This window comes from Mchenga conophoros, linkage group LG15, assembly GCF_057382185.1.
Source record: "Mchenga conophoros isolate Kocher_MC1m ecotype Shallow Benthic linkage group LG15, M_conophoros_male_GT1.1, whole genome shotgun sequence".
NCBI lineage: Eukaryota > Metazoa > Chordata > Actinopteri > Cichliformes > Cichlidae > Mchenga > Mchenga conophoros.
Genome location: NC_140540.1, coordinates 34,443,978 through 34,465,820, shown reverse-complemented (window position 1 = coordinate 34,465,820; position 21,843 = coordinate 34,443,978). Strand labels below are relative to the sequence as shown.

Genomic DNA, 21,843 nt, shown 5'->3' with positions numbered 1-21,843 from the left:
TTTGAACATCAATGTTTCTGGTGTACGGAATCCTTCCAACATGGTCATTAATGGTCATTTACTAGTCTTTGATACGATAGCTGAACAACGCTAGCTGGCTGCTTGCTCGCTACAATAATAATAATAATAATAAACTTTATTTATAAAGCACACTTAAAAACCAAGGGTATGCCAAGGTGCTTAACAAGTAACATAGAGAATAGAAGGAAGATAATAGAAATAGGACCAAAGCAAGTACTAGGTATGCAAGCAGGTAGCTGTCACTGATACATAGGAAAGCAACAGGTACAGAACAAACAAGAAATTAAATGAGCATAAATGTGCATAATATAAAATCATAAAAGAAATATTAACTTAGAGGGAAAGGCAAGATTGAATAAGTGGGTTTTTAGTCGTGATTTAAACAGTGCAATGGAATCAGATACGCGGATATCGAGTGGAAGGGTATTCCACAGTACCGGGGCAGCCAGAGCAAACGCACGGTCACCCGGGACTTCAGCCGAGATCTAGGTTGCACCAGAAGTAGTTGAGTGGCAGATCTAAGTATTCTAGCAGGAGTATGTGGCTTGAGAAGTTCACTAAGATAACTCGGCGCTAATTTATTAATAGTTTTGAATGTAAGGAGTAATATTTTAAATTGAATAGGGTACTTTATGGACAGCCAATGCAAGCTAGCTAGAACAGGAGTAATAGGGCAAAATTTCCTGGTACCAGTCAAGAGGCCAGCTGCGGCATTTTGGACTGTTTGCAGTCTAAGAAGAAGAGAAGAGGGAAAACCGTAGTACAAGGAGTTACAATAATCCAACCTGGAGGTCACAAAAGCGTGAATAAGCTTCTCCAGGTCCTCATGTGGAACATAATGCCTAGCCTTAGAGATAAGGTGCAGTTGGTGGAAGCTAGATCTCACTACAGCAGACACTTGCTTATTGAGTTCGAGCGAGCTATGCAGCAGTACACCCAAGTTACTGACATAGTCACAGGAAGAGCTAGCAAAGGAACCCAGGGCAGCACAGAGTTGGGCACAAGGGATTTTATGTCATCAAGGTGCTGAGAAAACTTTCACTTTAGCATTTTGTTGGCAGCTCTTTAGCACATGACCACACCACAACTTCTGACACCATGTTTGATGTTTAGTAAAGACGCTGGGTTCATGATTCCTTATCAGCTTTTACAGTGTATAACTGTGGAGACATTACATGCAAGAAGCTTCTTGACTCTGGGGGGGAACCTGGTCCTGTATTAGCCTTTTTTTCTTTTTTCTTTTTTTCACTGCATGCATGCGCAGTGCACTATTCGCTTCAAACAGGTATGGGAAACCCTCATTACTCAACAACACTAGTCAGATGTTCTACAGTTAGATTTAGTTCAGTCAGCTGTTTAAATAAGAACAGCATATTTTTACATCAGGGATATGATGGGTGAAATATTCTATTTAAAATATGCTGACAGCTCTCAAAGTAAGACTTTAAAATTAAATAAGCTTCATAACTGAACTGTTCTAACTTTATTTACTGCCAAACTGATTTGTTCAGGAACAAATAAAACACTGAAATAAATAAGATTTACTTTATTAAATTAAATTACCTAAGTGACTTGTGTCATGTTTAACCTGAGTAGCGAAAGACCACGGGGGTTTCAAAACGATGTGCCGGGAATCAAGTGTTCTCGCCGGCTCTAAGCTGGTGGGGTAACAGACATCTCCAAAACTGTTGGAGCACTTCTGCAAATGTGTGATGTCTTGATAGCAGATATTTGAAGTTTACACAGCTACATTCTTGCCGTAAAATATCTTAAAAGTTTATTTTGTTACACAGAGAGTAATATTTGAAACTTCTTAGCCGCTCTCCTCCACCATTGCCGCGTTTGCGTTTTGGATGAAATGCATTCTGGGATATTTGGCTGCACCAGGTCCACAAGTCACCACCGATGCATGCTCGATAGAATTGGAGGAGCAAGAACACATCCGGGAATTTTGAGCATACTTGGCTTGATGTGTACTTTAAATTGGGACAGTACTTGGTCTGCAACTGATGACATATAACAAGTGCATGAGAACACAAGTACACACAAATACGCACTTTGAGAAAGGCCTCGGTCTCCCTTCCATGTTCCAGGCCACTTGTCAACTAATTGGCATTCCACCAATGCACAGTGTCATTTACACTGGGCAATGCGAAGATTTTGGAGGGCTGCACAGGTGCAAAACATCTCTCCATAAGCAAATACTTCCACAAACAAACACAACTGTGGTAGCATATATTTGACATGACTGTAGGCATATAAATTGATTATTAATGGAATATATAAAATGTAAGTAAATGAGAAAAAAATACAGTATAAATAATCATTTTGAAGGCCGTGTCACCACATATTAAATAATTTTTGTAATGGTCAATATTTTAACTTTGTAACTCTGTTATTAACTAAACTTTTAAATTATTTATTGTTTTCTTATATCTTAATTCAAAGGTAAAAATATAATATTTTTAGAATGACCATACAGCTGTGTGTATAAATGCATGAACAACCACTGGCTATGATTCGGATCATTTTCTGAGCATAAGATCAGGAGGATGTTTCAGCTTCATTAAGTGCTTCTGCACAAAATCCTGTCAGTAAATTCACCTTTGAGGATTGGGTATTCAGATGTTAACAGTAAATGAGTCAAAAACCTTAAGCTAATCAGGCAACAATCGATATCGCCTTTTGTCCCAGAATGCATAATGTTTCAAGATTATGCCTGTTTGTCTTTATAAATAAACATGGAAGCTGCCTCTTAAATGAAGTATGTTGGATCAGCAAACGAGCCTCTTCTGGTCACTGCTTCATTGATTTTCTCATTCTGGGCTGCCAGCACTAAACAAAAACATTCACTGAATAAACAAGAAATTCTTTTCTTCTTGCATCGTGATATGTGCTTATACTTTTCATATTAACAGTGGACTTTGGAGACAATGCATTATGGTCCATGTCCAGGCTCACACAGTATATGAGGGTTTACAGCATATTATATTTTGACATGTTCATCTTCTTAAAGTCAGATTTCAAATGTTAGTTTCAGTTCTGACTCTTAATGTCGATATGCTAGGTTTCTACTTCATATCACTACACCCCTTTGGTAATCAAAATAATAATATTTACCCCCATTAATGGAAATAAAGTTTAGAATCACACAGCTTTTACAGAGGAAACAGACGCAGTTACTTCAAGCTAAAACACTATCTGGAAAAAACATTTTGATGCATGCTCAATCACCCAGGAAAGTAAATCCCAAAAGGTTAATTCTATTCATTTTATTATACTCATGGCCATTGATCAATGATCAGTGGTCTTTGATCAGTGGTTGTTGATCAATGGTCATGACATTTTACATATTAATGACCAAGAAACTGACCTCACAGCCCATTGTTCATTAACTGGGTTAGTTTCAGTCGCTGTGCAAAGGTACTGTTTATAAGGTTGGGGAAACCCACAGTCAGCTGAGACTGAAGAAGTCACTTAGATAAGTGGCGAACCATTTTTCCACTGAAAATGCTATGTCCAGTTGAATAGATTCAACCTTTTGGGCTCTGACAGGAAGAGGTCTGGCGCACCCAAAGCCACAACTAAATCAAAGGACAAGTTTCTGAGAGTTAACAGCTTGTATGATAGGTGGCTCACAAAAAAAACAGCTTTAAGCACAACTTAATAGTGGTCGTAGTAAGAAAATCTCAGTTTCAACTGTGAAGAGAAGACCTCGAGCTGCAGGTTTGACAGGACGAGTTGCAGCAAGAAAGCCGTTGCTAAGACGTCAGAATAAGGCAAAGTGGCTTGCCTGGACCATGAAACAACACCAATGGACTACTGAAGACTGGAAGAAGGTATTATGGAGTGATGAATCAAGTTTTGAAATTTCTGGTTCATCACGCATAATCTTTGTACGCCTTCGAGCAGGTAAAAGGATGGTTCTACAGTGTGTGACATCAACTGTCAAACATGGAGGAGGAAGTGTGATGGTCTGGGGCTGTTTGCTGGATCCCGGGATGACTTTTTCCAATAATAGTGTAAAGGCTTTTTCTATATTTCTTTTTTTTCTGTTTTCTCAAAACAAAGTACAAAAAATATACAGTTAAAATAGACAGTGGACAATGCTGAGTCATGTGATAACTCCACCCTTAAAAAAGAGTAGGTTTTATATGTCACAGTTTCTGATACTGTGAGAAACTCCCCATCAAGGCTTATTCCCAATTACATTTCAAGAGCAAGATCTATTTTGGGGACTGTGCGTGTGTGATCTTATTAGTTGTTTTAATTTTTGCTGGAGAGTGTTGGAGAAAGTTTCTCTAAAAACACATTTTAGGAAATAGTCAACAAATTGAGAAAGTGATAAATTGGTGGATCTCTACTATAAACCATAATGACAAGAAATAGATGTAATTTATTGTAGCAGTAATGCAAACTGGTCTTCTCACAGAATTAAAGAATTTAAGAGCCAATCAATCAAAACTTGGTTTCCCAAGCATTGACCTTATCTATGTCATATCTATCTGTCAGTGCTGCATATAATCAATTAGCCACAACAAGAAAAAACAAAAGAGCTTAATGACATTAATCGGTTCTTTGCAATACTCTGCTAGGAAAATTCGACCCAGAGAGGTCTTATTGTACAAGACACTGAATCCATGGATCTGCTAAGTGCTAAACGCCTAGGACACTATACAGTACTTTTGGACTTGAGGATCTCATAGGTGATTAGACAGCACAAGGTTTCAGTGTTGTGGCTGATTAGTGTATGTCTCTTCCTGTAAATCTACAATGGGGGAAGTAAGTTATCTGATCCAGTGCTGAATGTGGTTCAGTGCTGACTGTTTCCACAGTCTCTGTTTCCACCTCTGTGCTTCATTGTGGCGATGGAGTTCTTTGGGTCATATTAAGCATTTCTCTTCCTCTAAATACAGTGTTGATGTTCATGCCAACAGAGCTCGGCTTTAGTTTGATGTGACCACAGCACATTCTCCCAAGCCTTCTCTTAATCATTCTAACGTTCACTGAAAAACTTAAATTTGGCCTGTTTATTTCTTGATCCAAGGTGACCTTGTGGTTCCTACAAGATGATTCAAAAGATTGTAACATGTTATCAAAGATGTTCTTGGTGACTGTGGACCCAGCTGGTTTCAGATCATTACCAAGCGTCTTTTGTGTAGTTTTGAGCTGATCCACCACATTTCTCAAGATTATCTCCACCCCATGAACAAGATGTTGCATGGAGCTCCAGACCAGCGGTGATTGATGGTTATTTCGTATGTCTTCCATTGTACCAACGGTGGTCATATTTTCACAGAGCTTCTTGCTGATGGTCTTCTAGCCCATTCCAGCCTCGTACAGCTCTACAGTCTTGCTTTGAAACTGATTCTGTGGGCAGGTGTGTTTTATACTCATATACAAGTTGCAATCAAGAGTAGCTGAAATAGATTAATTGATTATAATTTGTGTGCCACATGGAGACAGCCAACCTTTGGAGCCACAGTTTCTTGTAGGAGATCAAATACTTATTTCACTCTACTATATGCAAACCAATAGTTTTTTCTGGATTTTTAGTTGATATTCTCTCTCTCGCTGTCAAAATGAAACCACCATAAAAATGAGACACTGTTTGTTTCTTAGTAAGTGAAGGAAAATACAGAGGTATGCTATTTTCCTTCTCCAGTGTTGTGTTCCTGCTTTTTCAAAACAATGCGTTTTTTCTGCCTGCTTTTCCCCCACATAATTTCCTTATAGATTATTAAAGTGTTCTGACTCTGAGGCTGATCCCTGCATAGCTGGATTTGTTCACTCTGTCCTCTGACATCTGACTTGGATGTGGTAATAAATTTCTTCAGTGTAGCATTTGTAATGTAAATTACAGGATCTAGTGGAGTTATTATCACACAAGGGTCAAATGCTAAGGACCTAATAAAATGATTCATAGCCTGCCTGTCAGAATTTTGTGGAGACACTTGGTTAAGTCTCCCCAGCCACTCCACTTTACTCTGCACTCTTTACTTTGCTCAGGCCATATGTTTAAAAAAAAAGAAAAAGGACAAAAAAAACAGATTTGGTAATACTTTTCATTTTAAACTCTGCCTGCTTTACATCGTTTTACCGGGTGACACTATGATACTATATTGCTTCCCTAACTACAAATGTAGTTATAATGGAAAAAGGATTTTTCAAATAATATTATATAATTGTACTTCTAACCTCTGTGCTCTACATCAAACTAAAATATGTCAAATTACCATCCATCCATCTTCTTCCGCTTATCTGGACCGGGTCTTGGGGCCAGCAGCCTAAGCAGAGAAACCTAGTGTACCCTCTTCCCAGCCACCTCCTCTAGCTTGTCCAGGGGAACACCAAGGCGTTCCCAGGCCAGCCGAGAGATATAATCCCTCCTGCGTGTCCTGGGTCTGCCCCGGGGCCTCCTACCAGTGGGACATGCCTGGAATACCTCACCCAGGAGCCGCCCTGGGGGCATCCTTATCAGATGCCCGAACCCCCTCAACGATCTCCTTTCGATGTGGAGGAGCAGCGCCTCTACTCAGAGCCCCTCATGGATGGCTAAACTTCTGACCCTATCTCTAAGGGAGAGACCAGCCACCCTTCGGAGGAAGACCATTTCTGCCGCTTGTATCCACAGTCTCGTTCCTTCGTTCACTACCCACAGCTTGTAACAATAGGTGAGGGTAGGGAAGAGGATCGACCGGTAATTTGAGCGCTTTTACACTCAGCTCTCTCCTCTTCACCACGGTACAGCATCTGCCTTACTGCAGCCGCAGGACCAATACATCTATCAATATCCTGCTCCCTTCTCCTGTCACTTGTGAAAAAGACTCTGAGATACTTAAACTCCTCCACTTGGGGCTGGAACTTGTCCCTGACCCAGAGCTTGCACTCCGCCCACTTCCGGCTGAGGACAATGGCCTCAGATTTGGAGGTGCTGATTCTCATTCCCATCGCTTCAAACTCTTCCCCGAATAGTTCCAGTGCGAGCTGGTGGCCATCACCTGATGAAGCCAAGTCCTGGTGGCACGTGCACTTATGGACACTTATGTTTGAACACGATGTTCGTTATGGACAGACTGTGGTAAATTGCTTTAGGTCATAAAGCCACATAGTGTGTGACTGCCTGATGTGTTATGTGATATTTAATAACATGAAAGTTGTCAGACTTCATTTCTGAAGGTGTGATTTAAGTTTTAGATGAACAGTTTGACTGAATAATTTTGTCTGATGTTTTTTATTTTAACTTGTTTTGTGTTGTTTTGTCTTTCAAAAAATATTCAGCTAAACAGCTAAATGTTTGGATCTGACATTTGCAATTGTATACAATAAATGGATGCAGTTTTCACTTTATTATGTAGTGCTATAAATTGAATTGAACCAAACTGAATTGAAAGTAGAAATGTTAGCCACTTGCACAACCTGTGCTTCCTAACAAGGCAATGATACATTTCATTGCCAATTATTGTCATGATTGACTTCTACTCTCAGGCAGTCATATACTGCAGGCTTGGTCAGAACCATTTGTTTGCTTGGGAACAGGTTGGGTATTCTAACCCAGATTTTTACCTGTTCCTCATCCTACACAATATAGCTTTGGTGCTGTAAGTAAACGTTGCAGCATGTAAGGAGGAAAGTGACAGGCCACCACGCATTCTTCGCTCATTTAAAATTTAGTATGCAGATGTCACATCTCCACCAAGTGGCATTTGTGTATCATACACACTTGGATGAAATTCTAACGGAGCAGATTGCATGGCTTTTAGGGTGTCCCATCTTCTCCAAGAGTCCATGTTATCTAGAAATTCCTTAGTTGTCGCGTATGTCACCTTCTTCTGAAGCTGAATGAGTAAACCTGCTCAAACATCATCAGCGTCAGGAATCAAAAAATAATCATTATAATAATCAATCTATGTAGACTGTGAAATGTGTGCTTCTTCTCTAACCTCTTTTTTTTTTTTTTTTGTCCTGGTCTCTCCTCTCCCTCAGTGCTATGACTCAGCCTGGACAGCAGCTCCTACCTACATAGAGGTCACTTTACCTCTCTTTCTATCTGCTTTGGTCCAGAGGATGCTGGGAATGTGTCGCGGGCGCCGGAAGTTCCTGGTGGCCTCCCTCGCCCTGCTCTTCATCCCAGCACTTACGTGGCTTTACCTGTCAGTCGGGAGCTTTCAAGGTAAGGACAATAAGTATTGGCACAGTTGTTTGCAACTTTTATGGCTTTAAATTATTTAGGTTTCTGTGGGGGTTTTTTGACCATTTTGAAACAGTCTAACAATAATGAAAACACTAATTAGAAATGAATACATAAACACATAAAACAAGAACAAGAAGAGCCTATAGAGTTCTTCTTGGAAAAGCAAACTGTGTTTGGTACATTATCACATTCAGATCATAATTCTGATTGCAAAAGCTACCAGACAGGACAGGATTTTTAAAAAAAGTGATGCAAGACTGGGAAACTTTCTCCTGTTCTAACTGTTTTAAAATTAAAAAAATTCATGATAAAAGGTTGTTTTTTTTTCAACATTTTATTTTTGACTTTATTCTTTTCTAAATTTAACACATCGTTAAGTTTTTAAATATTACAGATAAATATTACCTATTTTGAAAAATCTGTTTGAGCTGATTAAATGTTAACAAAATGCTGGACTGGTTCTCATATAGTCCTTTTCTAATCTGAGCACTTAAATTGCTTTTATACGACTTGCCTCATTCGCCCATTTATACAAGCAGTGTTTCTATATTTTTTTCTATCGAACAGTCACATACATTTAATGCATCATAGGGCAACTCTAGGTTAGTGTCTTGCCCAAGGATATTTGGCATGAAGACTGGAGCAGCCAGGGATCAAACCACCAACCTGCTCTACCCCCTTAGCTACAGCCATCCATAGTAAAGATAAAAGTTTAGGTTGCTGGGATTAAAATAAGGAACAGTACTGTCATACTTTTCAGTGCATGTCATGCCTTAATATTAAAGCCCGAGGCTTATCCCAGAAAGTGTGAAGATACAAATTTCCTGTAGACAAAGTGACCTTTCTCTCCCAACTTTCTTCCTGAGGTGGTATGTTAATGAATTACTGAGGCCTGTCTAAAGTTGATTACTTCCTCCAGACAATAATGTCCAAAAGTTCTTGGAGCCATTTTAATCACTTTGACTCACAGGATTGAAATGCTGCAGTAGTGCCATTATTAATTATGATTAAATTGGCAATTTTGACTTGGGGTCACAGTCACTGGAGAGCGTATATGTGTATACACTCCCATAATGGAATAGTCACCAAGGTCTGCAAAGTAATTATTAGATTTGGCAGTAATTCCTGGTGGTGGGATGCAGTTCCTGGGAGTGTGATAAGCTGTGACAGGGCCTGGCTGCAGGTTAAGCCTGGATGTGTGAGACAGGACCGATGTGCTACTACTGGCTCAAATTCAGTTTTACATTTTGACTCTATCACTACCTCTCAGTTCAGTTCATTTTATTTGTTTTATTGGCTTGATCATATTCATAATATTGCCAAAGCAATGCGTTTTATACATTTTGAAACTATGATCCTTGGACTGATCCCATTTGAACTGGTTTGTGAACAAAGCATGAATCCAGCAGTTATGTGGCTCTTTAAAATGTCTTACATACATCATGTTTTACATACATCAATGTTTATTTGTAAAGACGCTTTTATGCAGGTTGGTACAATTCTTCACAGGTGACTCTTAAGCTGATAAGCAAAATGTAATAAGACAAAACAAGTAGTGGTAAGCAATTTAAAAGGAAAATGTAACACGCCATAGAAATAAAGTAAACTGTAAAGAAGCCCCTAAAAAGTTTTTAAAATAAATAGATTTCTAATCAATTTTTAAAGGTTTTTAAGCAAATCTGAGACCAGAAGTTTTGGTCTAAGCTGAAATCCTAAACTGACTAATGTTTGTAATTCAACTTTATTAGGTTTAAATTTCTTTTTTACTATAGATTTAATTTGTTGTTATTCTAAAAATCTAATCTTGTTAATCACATACTGTATATCTATTTTGTGAGATGGAATAAATATATATAATAAGAATAATATATAATATAATAAATATATGTTCCAAGTATTTCATTCCTTTACAATTCCATTCTGGGAAGTTAATCATATTAGAAGTCGAATGCCTTTTATTGTGACTATACAGATGTACAATGAGATAAAGAGGATCTCCTACTCAGTGCAGACATGTGGGGAAAGGGGGGGGGGCAGTTTCTACAGCACTACATATGAACAGTATTCAAAAATATAAAATGTATAAATATACAAATTGGGGGAAAAAATATTAAGACAGGGGTGTCAAAAATGCAGCCCATGGGCCACATCTGGCACGCGATACAATGTGGCCTGTGAGAACATTTCATATGTCAGTTATTAATTAATAAACTATATACAAAGTGCCCTTGACTGGCAGAGATGCAGTAATGTCTTCATGTAGCACAGAGCCATGGCTCAATGTCTGATTTCTAAATGAGTCTCACAGGTCTGAATGTGCACTTAAAACCATTTATAATTTGATCTGCTGCTCACTGGCCTCCTGAGAATGCAGACTTCAACATTGTTGAAGCAGTGTGGGATCATCTTGACAGAGAATGGAAGAAAAGACAGAAACATCCAAAGAAGAGCTTTAAAAGAAGCCTGGAGAACTATTTGTGACCGACATTGTAATTTAACCTGAAAAACTTTGTTATTTGTTGTTTTCACTGTAGAGGATGTGCAAAAGGGTGCAGCTAACTACGGTATTGTACATTAGATGGAGGAGTTGTACAGGGAGATGGCCACAGCGAGGAATGATTTCCTGTGTTGTTCAGTGGTGCATTATGGGTAATCTCAGTCTCTCACTGAACATGCTCCTGTGACTGGCCACCAGGTAATGGAGTGGGTGGGAGGTATTGTCCAGCATTGTCCTTGTCTTGGACAACATCCGCCCCTCTGACACCACCTTAAGGGAGCTCCATCCCCACAGCATTACTGGTCTTGAGGTTCAGTGTATTGAGTCTTTTGGCGTCTGAGAGCCTCAACCAGCTGCTCCAGCGAGCAACAGCATAGAGAATGGTACTGGCCACACAGACTCATAAAAAATCCTCAGAAATGAAAGAAAGTTTTCCAACAAAGTTCAGGTTGTGCTGAAGAATGAAGATGGTCGTACCACTCCTGAATCAAGCCTAAAACTGCACTATGCAGCACAGCACTATATGTTTCTGTTGTACCATTCCAGATTAATAAGATGTGTCCATGGGTATGAGCCATGGATAGGAATAAATAATAGCTGTAGCTCTAGCCTTATACACTTGACGCACCTCTTTTTGGACAAGCTACTTACCTGCTTCAATTTAGATTTGTTTTTGTGCAGTGACGTTTCATATCAGTGGTTTCTCTGTATAGAAAACCCACACTGGGGCTGGTCAGTGTGGGTTTTTCTATTAGTATTCAACTTCATATATATTGGCCACTGACACTGATGTTCTTAATCATGTTAAATCAGTTTCTCCCTGTTATAATTCCACAGTGAAGCCCCTCCCTCTTTCTCCATTGGAAGCCCTGTCATCCACCCCGGTGGGCGGAGCCGGTGAACGACAGGCCTTAGAGTTGCGGGTTCGGGTGGTGGAGGAAGAGAACCGGGCGCTGCGCCGAGAACTTAGCCGTCCACCTAGGAGCCCATCTGCACAGCTTCCGAGCAATAATCACCGTGGCAACCAAAGCCGAACACATTCAGAGGAAGGCACAGGTGACAATGAGAGCCAGAAAGCTGTTACAGTGGGTAATAGCTCAGACTGTGTCCGACACCCAGTGGTGGATAAGTGCGAGGTGAGATATGTTTAATTTTGTCCTAGCAGGTTCCACAAGCAGGTTTTCTAATACTACAGTGTTCTACCCACAATAGACCATTCAAAGTTTCTGCTTCTACAGGATGCCTTTAGGCATATTTTAGCCTACTCTTCTAGTTAATTGCTGGCCTCCTCAACGAGATATGACTCTGTGACGTGGCTTGGTAATGTAAGCTTTAATATATCCATGTTGTGTTTGACACAGTATCAGTGTCCTGCCATGAATCATAACGTACTGTGATCCACAGATTCAAGAGCCCTCAAATCAGTTATGCTGAATCACATATTTCCCTCAATATCCTTTGTATGTGACAGAAGCCAATTGGGTGAGGGGTCTTTTGCCCACCTATTCTGGTTTTGCCCCACTCTTAACCGCATTCTGGTCTGCAGTGTTTCAGTGGTTTTCTGGATAATTTTTCTGTAACATTGCAATAACATTGCAAATCAAAATCTGGCAATATTTAGATGCTCCTCCGAGTCACATCAGCTGGCGCTCTATATTCAGATGGCTGTGCACCTTGGGATGGAGGTGGCAAATAAACTCATCCTACTGACTTGGAAGTCAGCTACCCAACCAAGTTTTGAACACTGGCTCAATGAGATGTCTGTTCTACAACTGAAAAAGCTTCAACTAAATACAGTTGGTACTAGAGACAAATTTGGGAGGATGTGGTGGCCTTTATTGGCTGAGTGTAACATCAATCTGCGCTTATAAGAGCACTTTATGTCAACTCATTTTATGTCAGCTTTTTCTGTAGAGTGATTTGCTAATTCATTTGTTTATCCGAGGGTTCCTACTGTGACTATAACCTCTGTTTCTGTACCTTTTCTTCTTGTTGAACTTTCTCATGGTCTGGCAGCCGACATATTTGTCTGTTTCTTGTTTGAACTGTTTTTAATTAATTTTTTTATTTATATTCTCTACTAAACTGCTAAATAAGATATTGCTAAAAAATAGGCTTCAAATCATAAAAGCTCACCTCAATGACAAGAAGAGGACTTTCAGAATGGGCAACAGAGGTGAGAATGGTTCAGGCACTACTGAAGGACAAGGTCATAGGCTACGTTCACACTGCAGGTCTTAATGCTCAATTCCGATTTTTTGATCAAATCCGATTTTTTTTGTCTGCTCGTTCACACTACAAATGAAATGCGACAGCAAACGCTCTCTAGTGTGAACGCTCAAAGCGGCCCGCATGCGCAAAAGAAGATGTCACACACAACGCGCTCTGTTTAGACCCAGAGCAACAGTATTGTTTGACTGATGGCCCTTAATATAAAGACTTCGGTCTTCACGTTTCCCAATTTTTGCTTTAAGTTATTTTGTTATTTACATAATAATGTAAATAACCTAATAATGATCCTTATTGCCGTTTAAGAGAGGAGCGGTGCTTCAAAGGATAGCTGTAGATTTCTGTCAGAATCTGCAGATTATACAGTACAAATAAAATGTTTACGTTGTCTTCCCAACAGTTTCACTGACATCCACACTGGATGGCCAGGAAGCGTTCGCGATGTCTTCTCGGGCGCTTCTCTGGCGCTGATAATTGGCTTCAGTCTTGTGTCGGTGACGTAAAAGGCGGATTTAATGCGACTTGACCGTTCAAACAGCAGTCGCTTTCTAAAACATCGGATATGTATCGGATTCAGTACCACATACGAAAGTGACCCAGATCGGATTTGAAAATATCGGATTTGCGCCGTTCACACTGTCATAGCATGATCGGATATGGGTCGCATAGGGTCAAAAAATCGGATTTGATGCGCTTTCGCCTGCAGTGTGAACGTAGCCATAGAGGGTAAGGACGACTCCAGGAGAAAGCTGGAGTGGAAACTCCAGCAGAACAGCATGAGAGAGGCGTGACATGGCATGAATCACCTAATTCAGGCCCATCCAACAGCAGAGGAGCTGGGGACAATGAGGACAGAGCCAACGAGCTGAATGTGTTCTTCAACAGATTCAACACTGCAGTGAATGCTCACTCCCCTACTGACTTACCTGTAGTCAGCCTGCGATCCACAGCCACGCCACTCTCTCTACACATTGCACCATAGCTTCCTGTAAAAGTCCTGACACCCCTCCCCCAGGTATTACTTTCAGCCAGGTTCAGAGACAAATGAGAAGACTCCCCTTAGACAAGTCTGTTGGACCAGACGGGGTGAGTCCTCGTGTCCTCAAGGCCTGTGCCCTCCAGTGTTGTGGAGTCTTTCATAAATGAGTCAGAGTCGGCAGAGGATCCTGGTGCTGTGGAAGACATCATTCCGGTACCACAGACACCATGTCCCAGTGGCCCCCAGGGTTACAGACCTTTGGCTCTGACATCCCAAATCATGAAGACCCTGGAAAGACTCGTCTTTGACCAGCTCGACCTACTGTCAGGTCACATCAGGATCCCCTTTTCCAGTCCATTCAGAACTATCAGACCAACCCTCTTGGGTGATAAGCCGATAGCGATGCAGGTGGATGCCTCTTTTGTGTCCAGGATTGTTAATTACCTAAATGAATGACCACAATATGTGCGTCTTCAACATTTGTGTATGGCAAGGTGATCAGCAACACAGGGACACCACAAAGGACCAATTGTGGATGTTAGCAGGACCAGGAAAACTGCGACTCTGTTTCAGTCCATGCAGTTGATGTGAACATTGTGTAGGACTATAAATACCTCGGTGATAATAAACTGGATTGGATTAAAGAGACCACTACACTGTGCAGGAAGGGCCAGAGTCGTTTCTATTTTCTGGGGCAGCTAGTCTTTTAACATTTCTCAGACAATGCTTATTTCTCTGTACAACTCCTCCATCTAATGCACTGTACAGTTTAATAGTTACACCCTTAATATTTACTAGTGCTGTCAGCGTTAATCTCGTTAAAATGACGTTAATACAATAACTGCATTAACGCGGCAAATCTCCTTTAGCGAGTTAACGCGGATCACTCTGTGCGTGGGGCTGCACAGGGTCAACGCGTTAACAACGCTAACGGTAACGTCATTTTAACGAGGTTAATGCTGACAGCACAAATATTTACACATCCTCTACAGTGAAAATAAAGTTTTTAAGTTTAGAGTACAATTTAATCTCTGTAATATTCTGTATATTTATAATTGACCTATTTATATATAGACAAGATCTATTTGTTATATTTTGCAACTCTGTAATATGATGTATTATTTAATTTAGTTCAGTTACTGTCCTTATTGTCTGGGAGTGTGATAGACCGAGTTGAAAAAACAGGAGTCGTCCCAGGAATTATTAGAAAAATATAGTTTCCATTTATTTAACCCCCAAAATTATATTTACAAGACTAATAAATGTTGAGCTCATAAAAGAGGTCAAAGAAACAAAACTGAACTTAGGCACAGACTGCAAACTTAACAAACCAAATGACTGCTCAAACATACATAATTGACCTAAAACATGAAATGACATACAAGGGTATATACAGTGGGGCAAAAAAGTATTTAGTCAGCCACCGATTGTGCAAGTTCCCCCACTTAAAATGATGACAGAGGTCAGTAATTTGCACCAGAGGTACACTTCAACTGTGAGAGACAGAATGTGAAAAAAAAATCCATGAATCCACATGGTAGGATTTGTAAAGAATTTATTCGTAAATCAGGGTGGAAAATAAGTATTTGGTCACCTCAAACAAGGAAAATCTCTGGCTCTCACAGACCTGTAACGTCTTCTGTAAGAAGCTTTTCTGTCCCCCACTCGTTACCTGTATGAATGGCACCTGTTTGAACTCATCATCTGTATAAAAGACACCTGTCCACAGCCTCAAACAGTCAGACTCCAAACTCCGCCATGGCCAAGACCAAAGAGCTTTCGAAGGACACCAGGAAAAGTATTGTAGACCTGCACCAGACTGGGAAGAGTGAATCTACAATAGGCAAGCAGCTTGGTGTGAAAAAATCAACTGTGGGAGCAATCATCAGAAAATGGAAGACATACAAGACCACTGATAATCTCCCTCGATCTGGGGCTCCACGCAAGATCTCATCCCGTGGGGTCAAAATGATCATGAGAACGGTGAGCAAAGATCCCAGAACCACACGGGGGGACCTGGTGAATGACCTGCAGAGAGCTGGGACCAAAGTAACAAAGGTCACCATCAGTAACACACTACAACGGCAGGGAATCAAATCCCGCAGTGCCAGACGTGTTCCGCTGCTGAAGCCAGTGCATGTCCAGGCCCGTCTGAAGTTTGCCAGAGAGCACATGGATGATACAGCAGAGGATTGGGAGAATGTCATGTGGTCAGATGAAACCAAAGTAGAACTTTTTGGTATAAACTCAACTCGTCGTGTTTGGAGGAAGAAGAATACTGAGTTGCATCCCAAGAACACCATACCTACTGTGAAGCATGGGGGTGGAAACATCATGCTATGGGGCTGTTTTTCTGCCAAGGGGACAGGACGACTGATCCGTGTTAAGGACAGAATGAATGGGGCCATGTATCGTGAGATTTTGAGCCAAAACCTCCTTCCATCAGTGAGAACTTTGAAGATGAAACGAGGCTGGGTCTTCCAACATGACAATGATCCAAAACACACCGCCCGGGCAACAAAGGAGTGGCTCCGTAAGAAGCATTTGAAAGTCCTGGAGTGGCCTAGCCAGTCTCCAGACCTCAACCCCATAGAAAATCTGTGGCGGGAGTTGAAAGTCCGTGTTGCTCGGCGACAGCCCCAAAACATCACTGCTCTCGAGAAGATCTGCATGGAGGAATGGGCCAAAATACCAGCTACTATGTGTGAAAACCTGGTAAAGACCTATAGTAAACGTTTGACCTCTGTTATTGCCAACAAAGGTTATGTTACAAAGTATTGAGTTGTATTTTTGTTATTGACCAAATACTTATTTTCCACCCAGATTTACGAATAAATTCTTTACAAATCCTACCATGTGGATTCATGGATTTTTTTTTTTTTCACATTCTGTCTCTCACAGTTGAAGTGTACCTCTGGTGCAAATTACTGACCTCTGTCATCATTTTAGGTGGGGGAACTTGCACAATCGGTGGCTGACTAAATACTTTTTTGCCCCACTGTATAATGGCTGATCAGACCATTGTGACACATGAGGGGTAACAAACAAAACACAATCATAAATCACAACCGATGCAGTACAATCTAGTTTGTTAATAAACTAAACACTAAAGAAGAAAATCAAAAAAAACCATTAAACCCTAAACTCAAATATTTAATTAAATACAAATACTTTGTTTTTAAAGTAAAGAAAACACACATTCCCCCCTTCAGCAGGAAGTGGTGGTGTGGTCCAATTATCTTCCTTCATATTTAATGGTTTCAAACCCTAGCTACCATCTTTTGTCCAGCAACTCCCAGGGATGATGGCAGGTAAGAAATAAAAAGACAAAGGTTAGTCAGAAAGCAAAGAAATGAAGTAGTATGAATACATAAGTAAACTAAATGTGCGCGCTTACAAATAGAACAAATGTATCCAAACCAATCAATGAAGTTATTGGCAACTAAAATGTCTTCTTCATTACTATGTTCAAATGAAGAATGAAAATACAAAAGTTACCGACTTTAGAGTGTGGCCACGGGTTTGGCCATTACAGGGAGCAACCATAACCATACAATTTCCTTAGGGATTAATAATGTATGCTGATTCTGATTGATTCTGATTCTAATTTTACTTATATAGCACCAAATCACAGCAGCAGTTGTTTCAATGGGCTTTTTATTGCGATGTAAAGACCTTCCCAGGAGTGGCCAGCCAACCAAAATTACCCCACTCATCCAAGAGACGACTTATCCAAGAGGTCGCAAAAGAGCCAGAACAACATTGAAAGAACTGCAGGCCTCAATTGCCTCAATTAAGGTCAATGTTCATGACTCCACCATAAAAAAGAGACTGGACAAAAATGGCCTGCATGGCAAAGTTCCAACATGAAACCCCCTGCTGAGCAAAAGGAGCATAAAGGCTCATCTAAGTTTTGCCAGAAAACATCTTGATGAACCCCAAGATTCTTGTGAAAATATAAACTGATGAGACAAAAATTGAACTTTTTGGAAGTTGTGTGTCCCATTACATCTGGCATAAAAGTGATACAGCATTTCAGAAAAGGAGTGTCATAGCAACAGTAAAATATGGGGGTGGTAGTGTGAAGGTCTGAGGCTGTTTTGCTTTTGCAGAGCCTGGAAGACTTGCTGTGGTAAATGGAACCATGAATTCTGCCGTCTACCAAAATATCATAAAGGAGAACTTCCAGCCATCTGTTCAACTATATGTTGTGAAATCAACATATATTTGAGAATTATTAGAATATCTGCTCTAAATGTATGAAGATATTATCATATGAGTATATAGTATAGTATCATAAAAGTATTATCAAATCTATTTCCTCAATCTTCTCATTAAAAATTCATTCGATTTTACAAAGCTTCATCTTACAGTTGAGTTTTATACACGTTTGAGAACTTTTGTTTGACAGTTACTATAATTGCCCTTTGGATTGAGGTGGAATGAGTTAATGAATGCTCCAACACACAATCACTGTTTTCTTTTTCTTTTACTAAGCCAATTCACAGTTATACTTTGTTCCTTGTGCTGTGCACATCTCTCCTTCTTAATCGCTTTGTCATTTTCTCCTCAGACCATCCATGTGGCCATTGTATGTGCAGGTTACAACGCAAGTCGAGATGTGGTGACGCTGGTTAAATCTGTCCTCTTCCACAGGTACAGCAAATCTTTTCTCCTTCTCTTAAAATAACAGACTTGGTGGAGTATAAATCTTTTTTTCTTTTTCTTTTTGTGTACTCATATATACACACTGATTAGTTTATAATAATGTTTTCCAACAAATTGATGTATTCTGATAGAGTAGACTAGATACCAAAGTAAGACCCGGGCCTTTTAGTTATCAGTGTTATCCAGTTCAGGCCTGTCAGGTGATCTCAGCAGTTTATTGGTGTGAAATCGGTCTAACGATTGATGTACGGTTTGCACAGTTTGTCCTAACCCTAACCCAATTCAGGCAATCGGACTGCAAGATTGAGTTCCATATGGGCTGTGGCACGACATCCATTGCAATGGAAGATCATTCTCCTTCTGTGGATTTCCAGAAGGTCTAAAATTCGAAGTTCTCTGGGGACTTTGAGTCCTTTGATCTCCAAATCAAAAAATCTGACCTAAGAGCGAGGTCAGAGTTACTTCAAATGCACATTAACCATAGTTAACTGACAAATATCTATAAACATTTCTGCTTGAGGAATGAAGCATGAACAAAATTAGTTTTAAATTCAAGTTCTGTTTTTATTGTATTGTACAAATGACAAGTTCAAAATGTTTCTACATTTCACCAGTCATGAAACCAGAGTTAGTTTTGTTCTCCTAAAGTAATGCAAGTCACTTTGCATCAGAAATGGCTGTGACTTCACCACTTGAGGGAATAGCCCCTGGTGAGTTTTTGAAACTTTGCTCTGTTAAGCTAAGCTAAGCTTAAGCCTTGGAATAAATATTGCACAATAGATATCAGTGGGTTTCCCAAGTGGGTGTGCTGCAGTCTTTCTGGTTGAAGTCTGCTTCTGACTGAATGCCTAATAGTGTCCATTTTTTTTAACCTTCCACACTTTGCTGTGAATCTTTGTTGTTAATGGCCTTAGGGTCAATGTTAGAGTCTTCTCCACTTCGGAGAACGTCTCCCTAGAAAGTGGACATGTCTGCTAAGTCACTTTCATTTTCGGGAGCATCAGCAGTCAAGTGTTTTTCACTCTACAGTGGTCTCTGGATTATCATGAAACAAGTTTTCTCTGATCACTGTGTCATCGACGCCTAAGCAGTCTTCAGTTAAACTTGGCTGCACTATCTCACTATCAGCTCTATCAAAGTATGATTTAGGAACCTCATATATTGTGGTGAATTGGGTGGTTTCTTTGGGAAGCCTCTCATGAGGCCGGATGGTATCCTCCTCTGTCTCAGAAGGCTCAGTCTCATCATACTATTTAGCTGATAACCGCGTTATTGGCTTGTGCTTGAATTTTGTCGTAACAGGCTTCTCCCCAGTTGGTGTGATGAAGCCACACGGGAGTAAGAGAACTTGATGAACAGTTCGCCAAGAAGCTTCTTTGTTCTCAGGTTTTATGGTGTAAATTGGGAGATCTCTATCTTGTTTTACCGCAACATAAACATCTGACTCCCACTCAGCAAGTTTATATTTCCCTCTCAGGCAGACAGCATGCACTAAAACAGACAATCTGGTTTGACAACCACACATTAATTCATAAGATGAGAATCCTGTTACATCATTCTTTGTACAATTGTACGGATGGACCGACAGTTTCGAATAGCTATGCCACTGTGATTTGCCTTTGTTTTCCAATGTGCCAAACATGTTCAGCAAAGTCCTATTAAAACAGTCCACAGTGTTTCCACTGGTAGGGTGGTAGGGTGTGGTATGTATTTTGTGAACACCCATGATTTTGCAAAGTTCTTTGATGATGTGTGATTCAAAGTCAGGCCCTTGGTTACTGTGCAAATGTTCAAGAATCCCATAGCGGACAATGAAATTACCCCACAGACAATTGGCTGTTTGAGCTTTCTGGTTTGGTGTTGGGATTGCAATGGCTTACTTAATAAACTGGTCTGTAAGTACAAAAATGTCCTTAATATTACTCAGGCTCTTTTGGTCCTTTGAACATGATAGGCTCAAAGGAGCAGCGCTTTCAGGAAGGAACTTTCTCAGAACACAGTGTTAACAGGTTTTAATCTTTTCTCTCAAAATCTTTCCCTCAACATCTGCTTGGCCAGTAAAATCTTGTTCTCACCGAGGTTGAGAGTATGTACAATGCGTAAGCCTCCCATATCATCATGGAGACTCTGGAGGACTGCATCTCGAAACTGTTCCGGAAGAACAGTGTGTCAGGTTACAGAATCAACAACTTGATGTGTCCGATACAGTATTTGATTGTGTAGCTCAAGAAGACTGAATTGTCTAATTAGCAAGGGGATATCAGGCACTTGCTTTCTAAAGTTGGGTTAAACCTTGTTCCCAGTCTCAAGTTGAGCTATGGTTTCCCTCAAACATGGGTCAGCTTGTTGATTGGCTCTTAGCTGCTTTACTGGCATGTGGGGAATAACTAGTAAATCATCACACTGATCTTCATTTACAAACTCATCTGGTATAGCAGCTACAGACAAGGCTGAGTGTACTAGGGTGAACGCACACTCCACGTCTGTGTTTTCACTTGGATTACAGCCAAGGAGATGCTTCTCACAGATAGCTGGTACCACATCTGGGCCAACTGTGATTCCTTGACCAGACAGATCTGTTTCAGTGAACCACTGTTCACTGAATGTACGTTCCTGCTCTTTTTTGTGAAACAGTGTCATTGAGCAGTTTTCGATGTGGTCACATTGAAAGACCATCTGCATCAGAATTCAGCTTTCCAGCTCTGCACTGAAGCTAAAAGTTAAACATAGAAAGTGCTGCTAGCCAACGATAGCTCACTGCATATACACTCAACAAAAATATAAACGCAACACCTTTGTTACTGCTCCCATTCCCCATGGGATGGACGTAGAGACCTAAAATTCATCCCAGATACACAATATAACCATCCCTCCCAAACAGTGGTCACAAATCAGTCCAAATGTGTGGTAGTGGGCACATCTGCTATATTGAGATAATCCATCCCACCTCACAGGTGTGCCACATCAGGATGCTGATCTGACATCATGAGTAGTGCACAGGTGTACCTCAGACTGCCCACAACAAAAGGCCACCCTGGAATGTGCAGTTTTGTCTCACAGCAAAATGCCACAGATGCCACAAGCAATGAGGGAGCGTGCAATTGGCATGCTGACAGCAGGAATGTCAACCAGATCTGTCGCCCGTGCATTGAATGTTCATTTCTCAACCATAAGCCGTCTCCACAGGCGTTTCAGAGAATATGGCAGCACATCCAACCGGCCTCACAACCGCAGACCTCGTGTAACCACACCAGC

At 40.5% G+C, this 21,843-nt stretch overlaps 1 protein-coding gene across 3 annotated transcripts in view; it reads left to right on the top strand.

Moving 5' to 3' along the window:
* The window catches only part of large1 (LARGE xylosyl- and glucuronyltransferase 1), a 69,251-nt gene that overhangs the window by 10,142 nt on the left and 37,266 nt on the right, over positions 1-21,843 (top strand). For 2 of the 3 annotated variants that reach the window (XM_085247090.1, XM_085247091.1), the window contains exons 2-4: positions 8,008-8,194; positions 11,550-11,848; positions 18,494-18,576. In XM_085247090.1, coding sequence (XP_085103216.1) covers positions 8,089-8,194; positions 11,550-11,848; positions 18,494-18,576 — 488 coding nt within the window. In that variant the 5' untranslated portion in view covers positions 8,008-8,088. The remainder of the gene's footprint in view (positions 1-8,007; positions 8,195-11,549; positions 11,849-18,493; positions 18,577-21,843) is intronic. The other variant, XM_085247092.1, reaches the window with a different exon arrangement.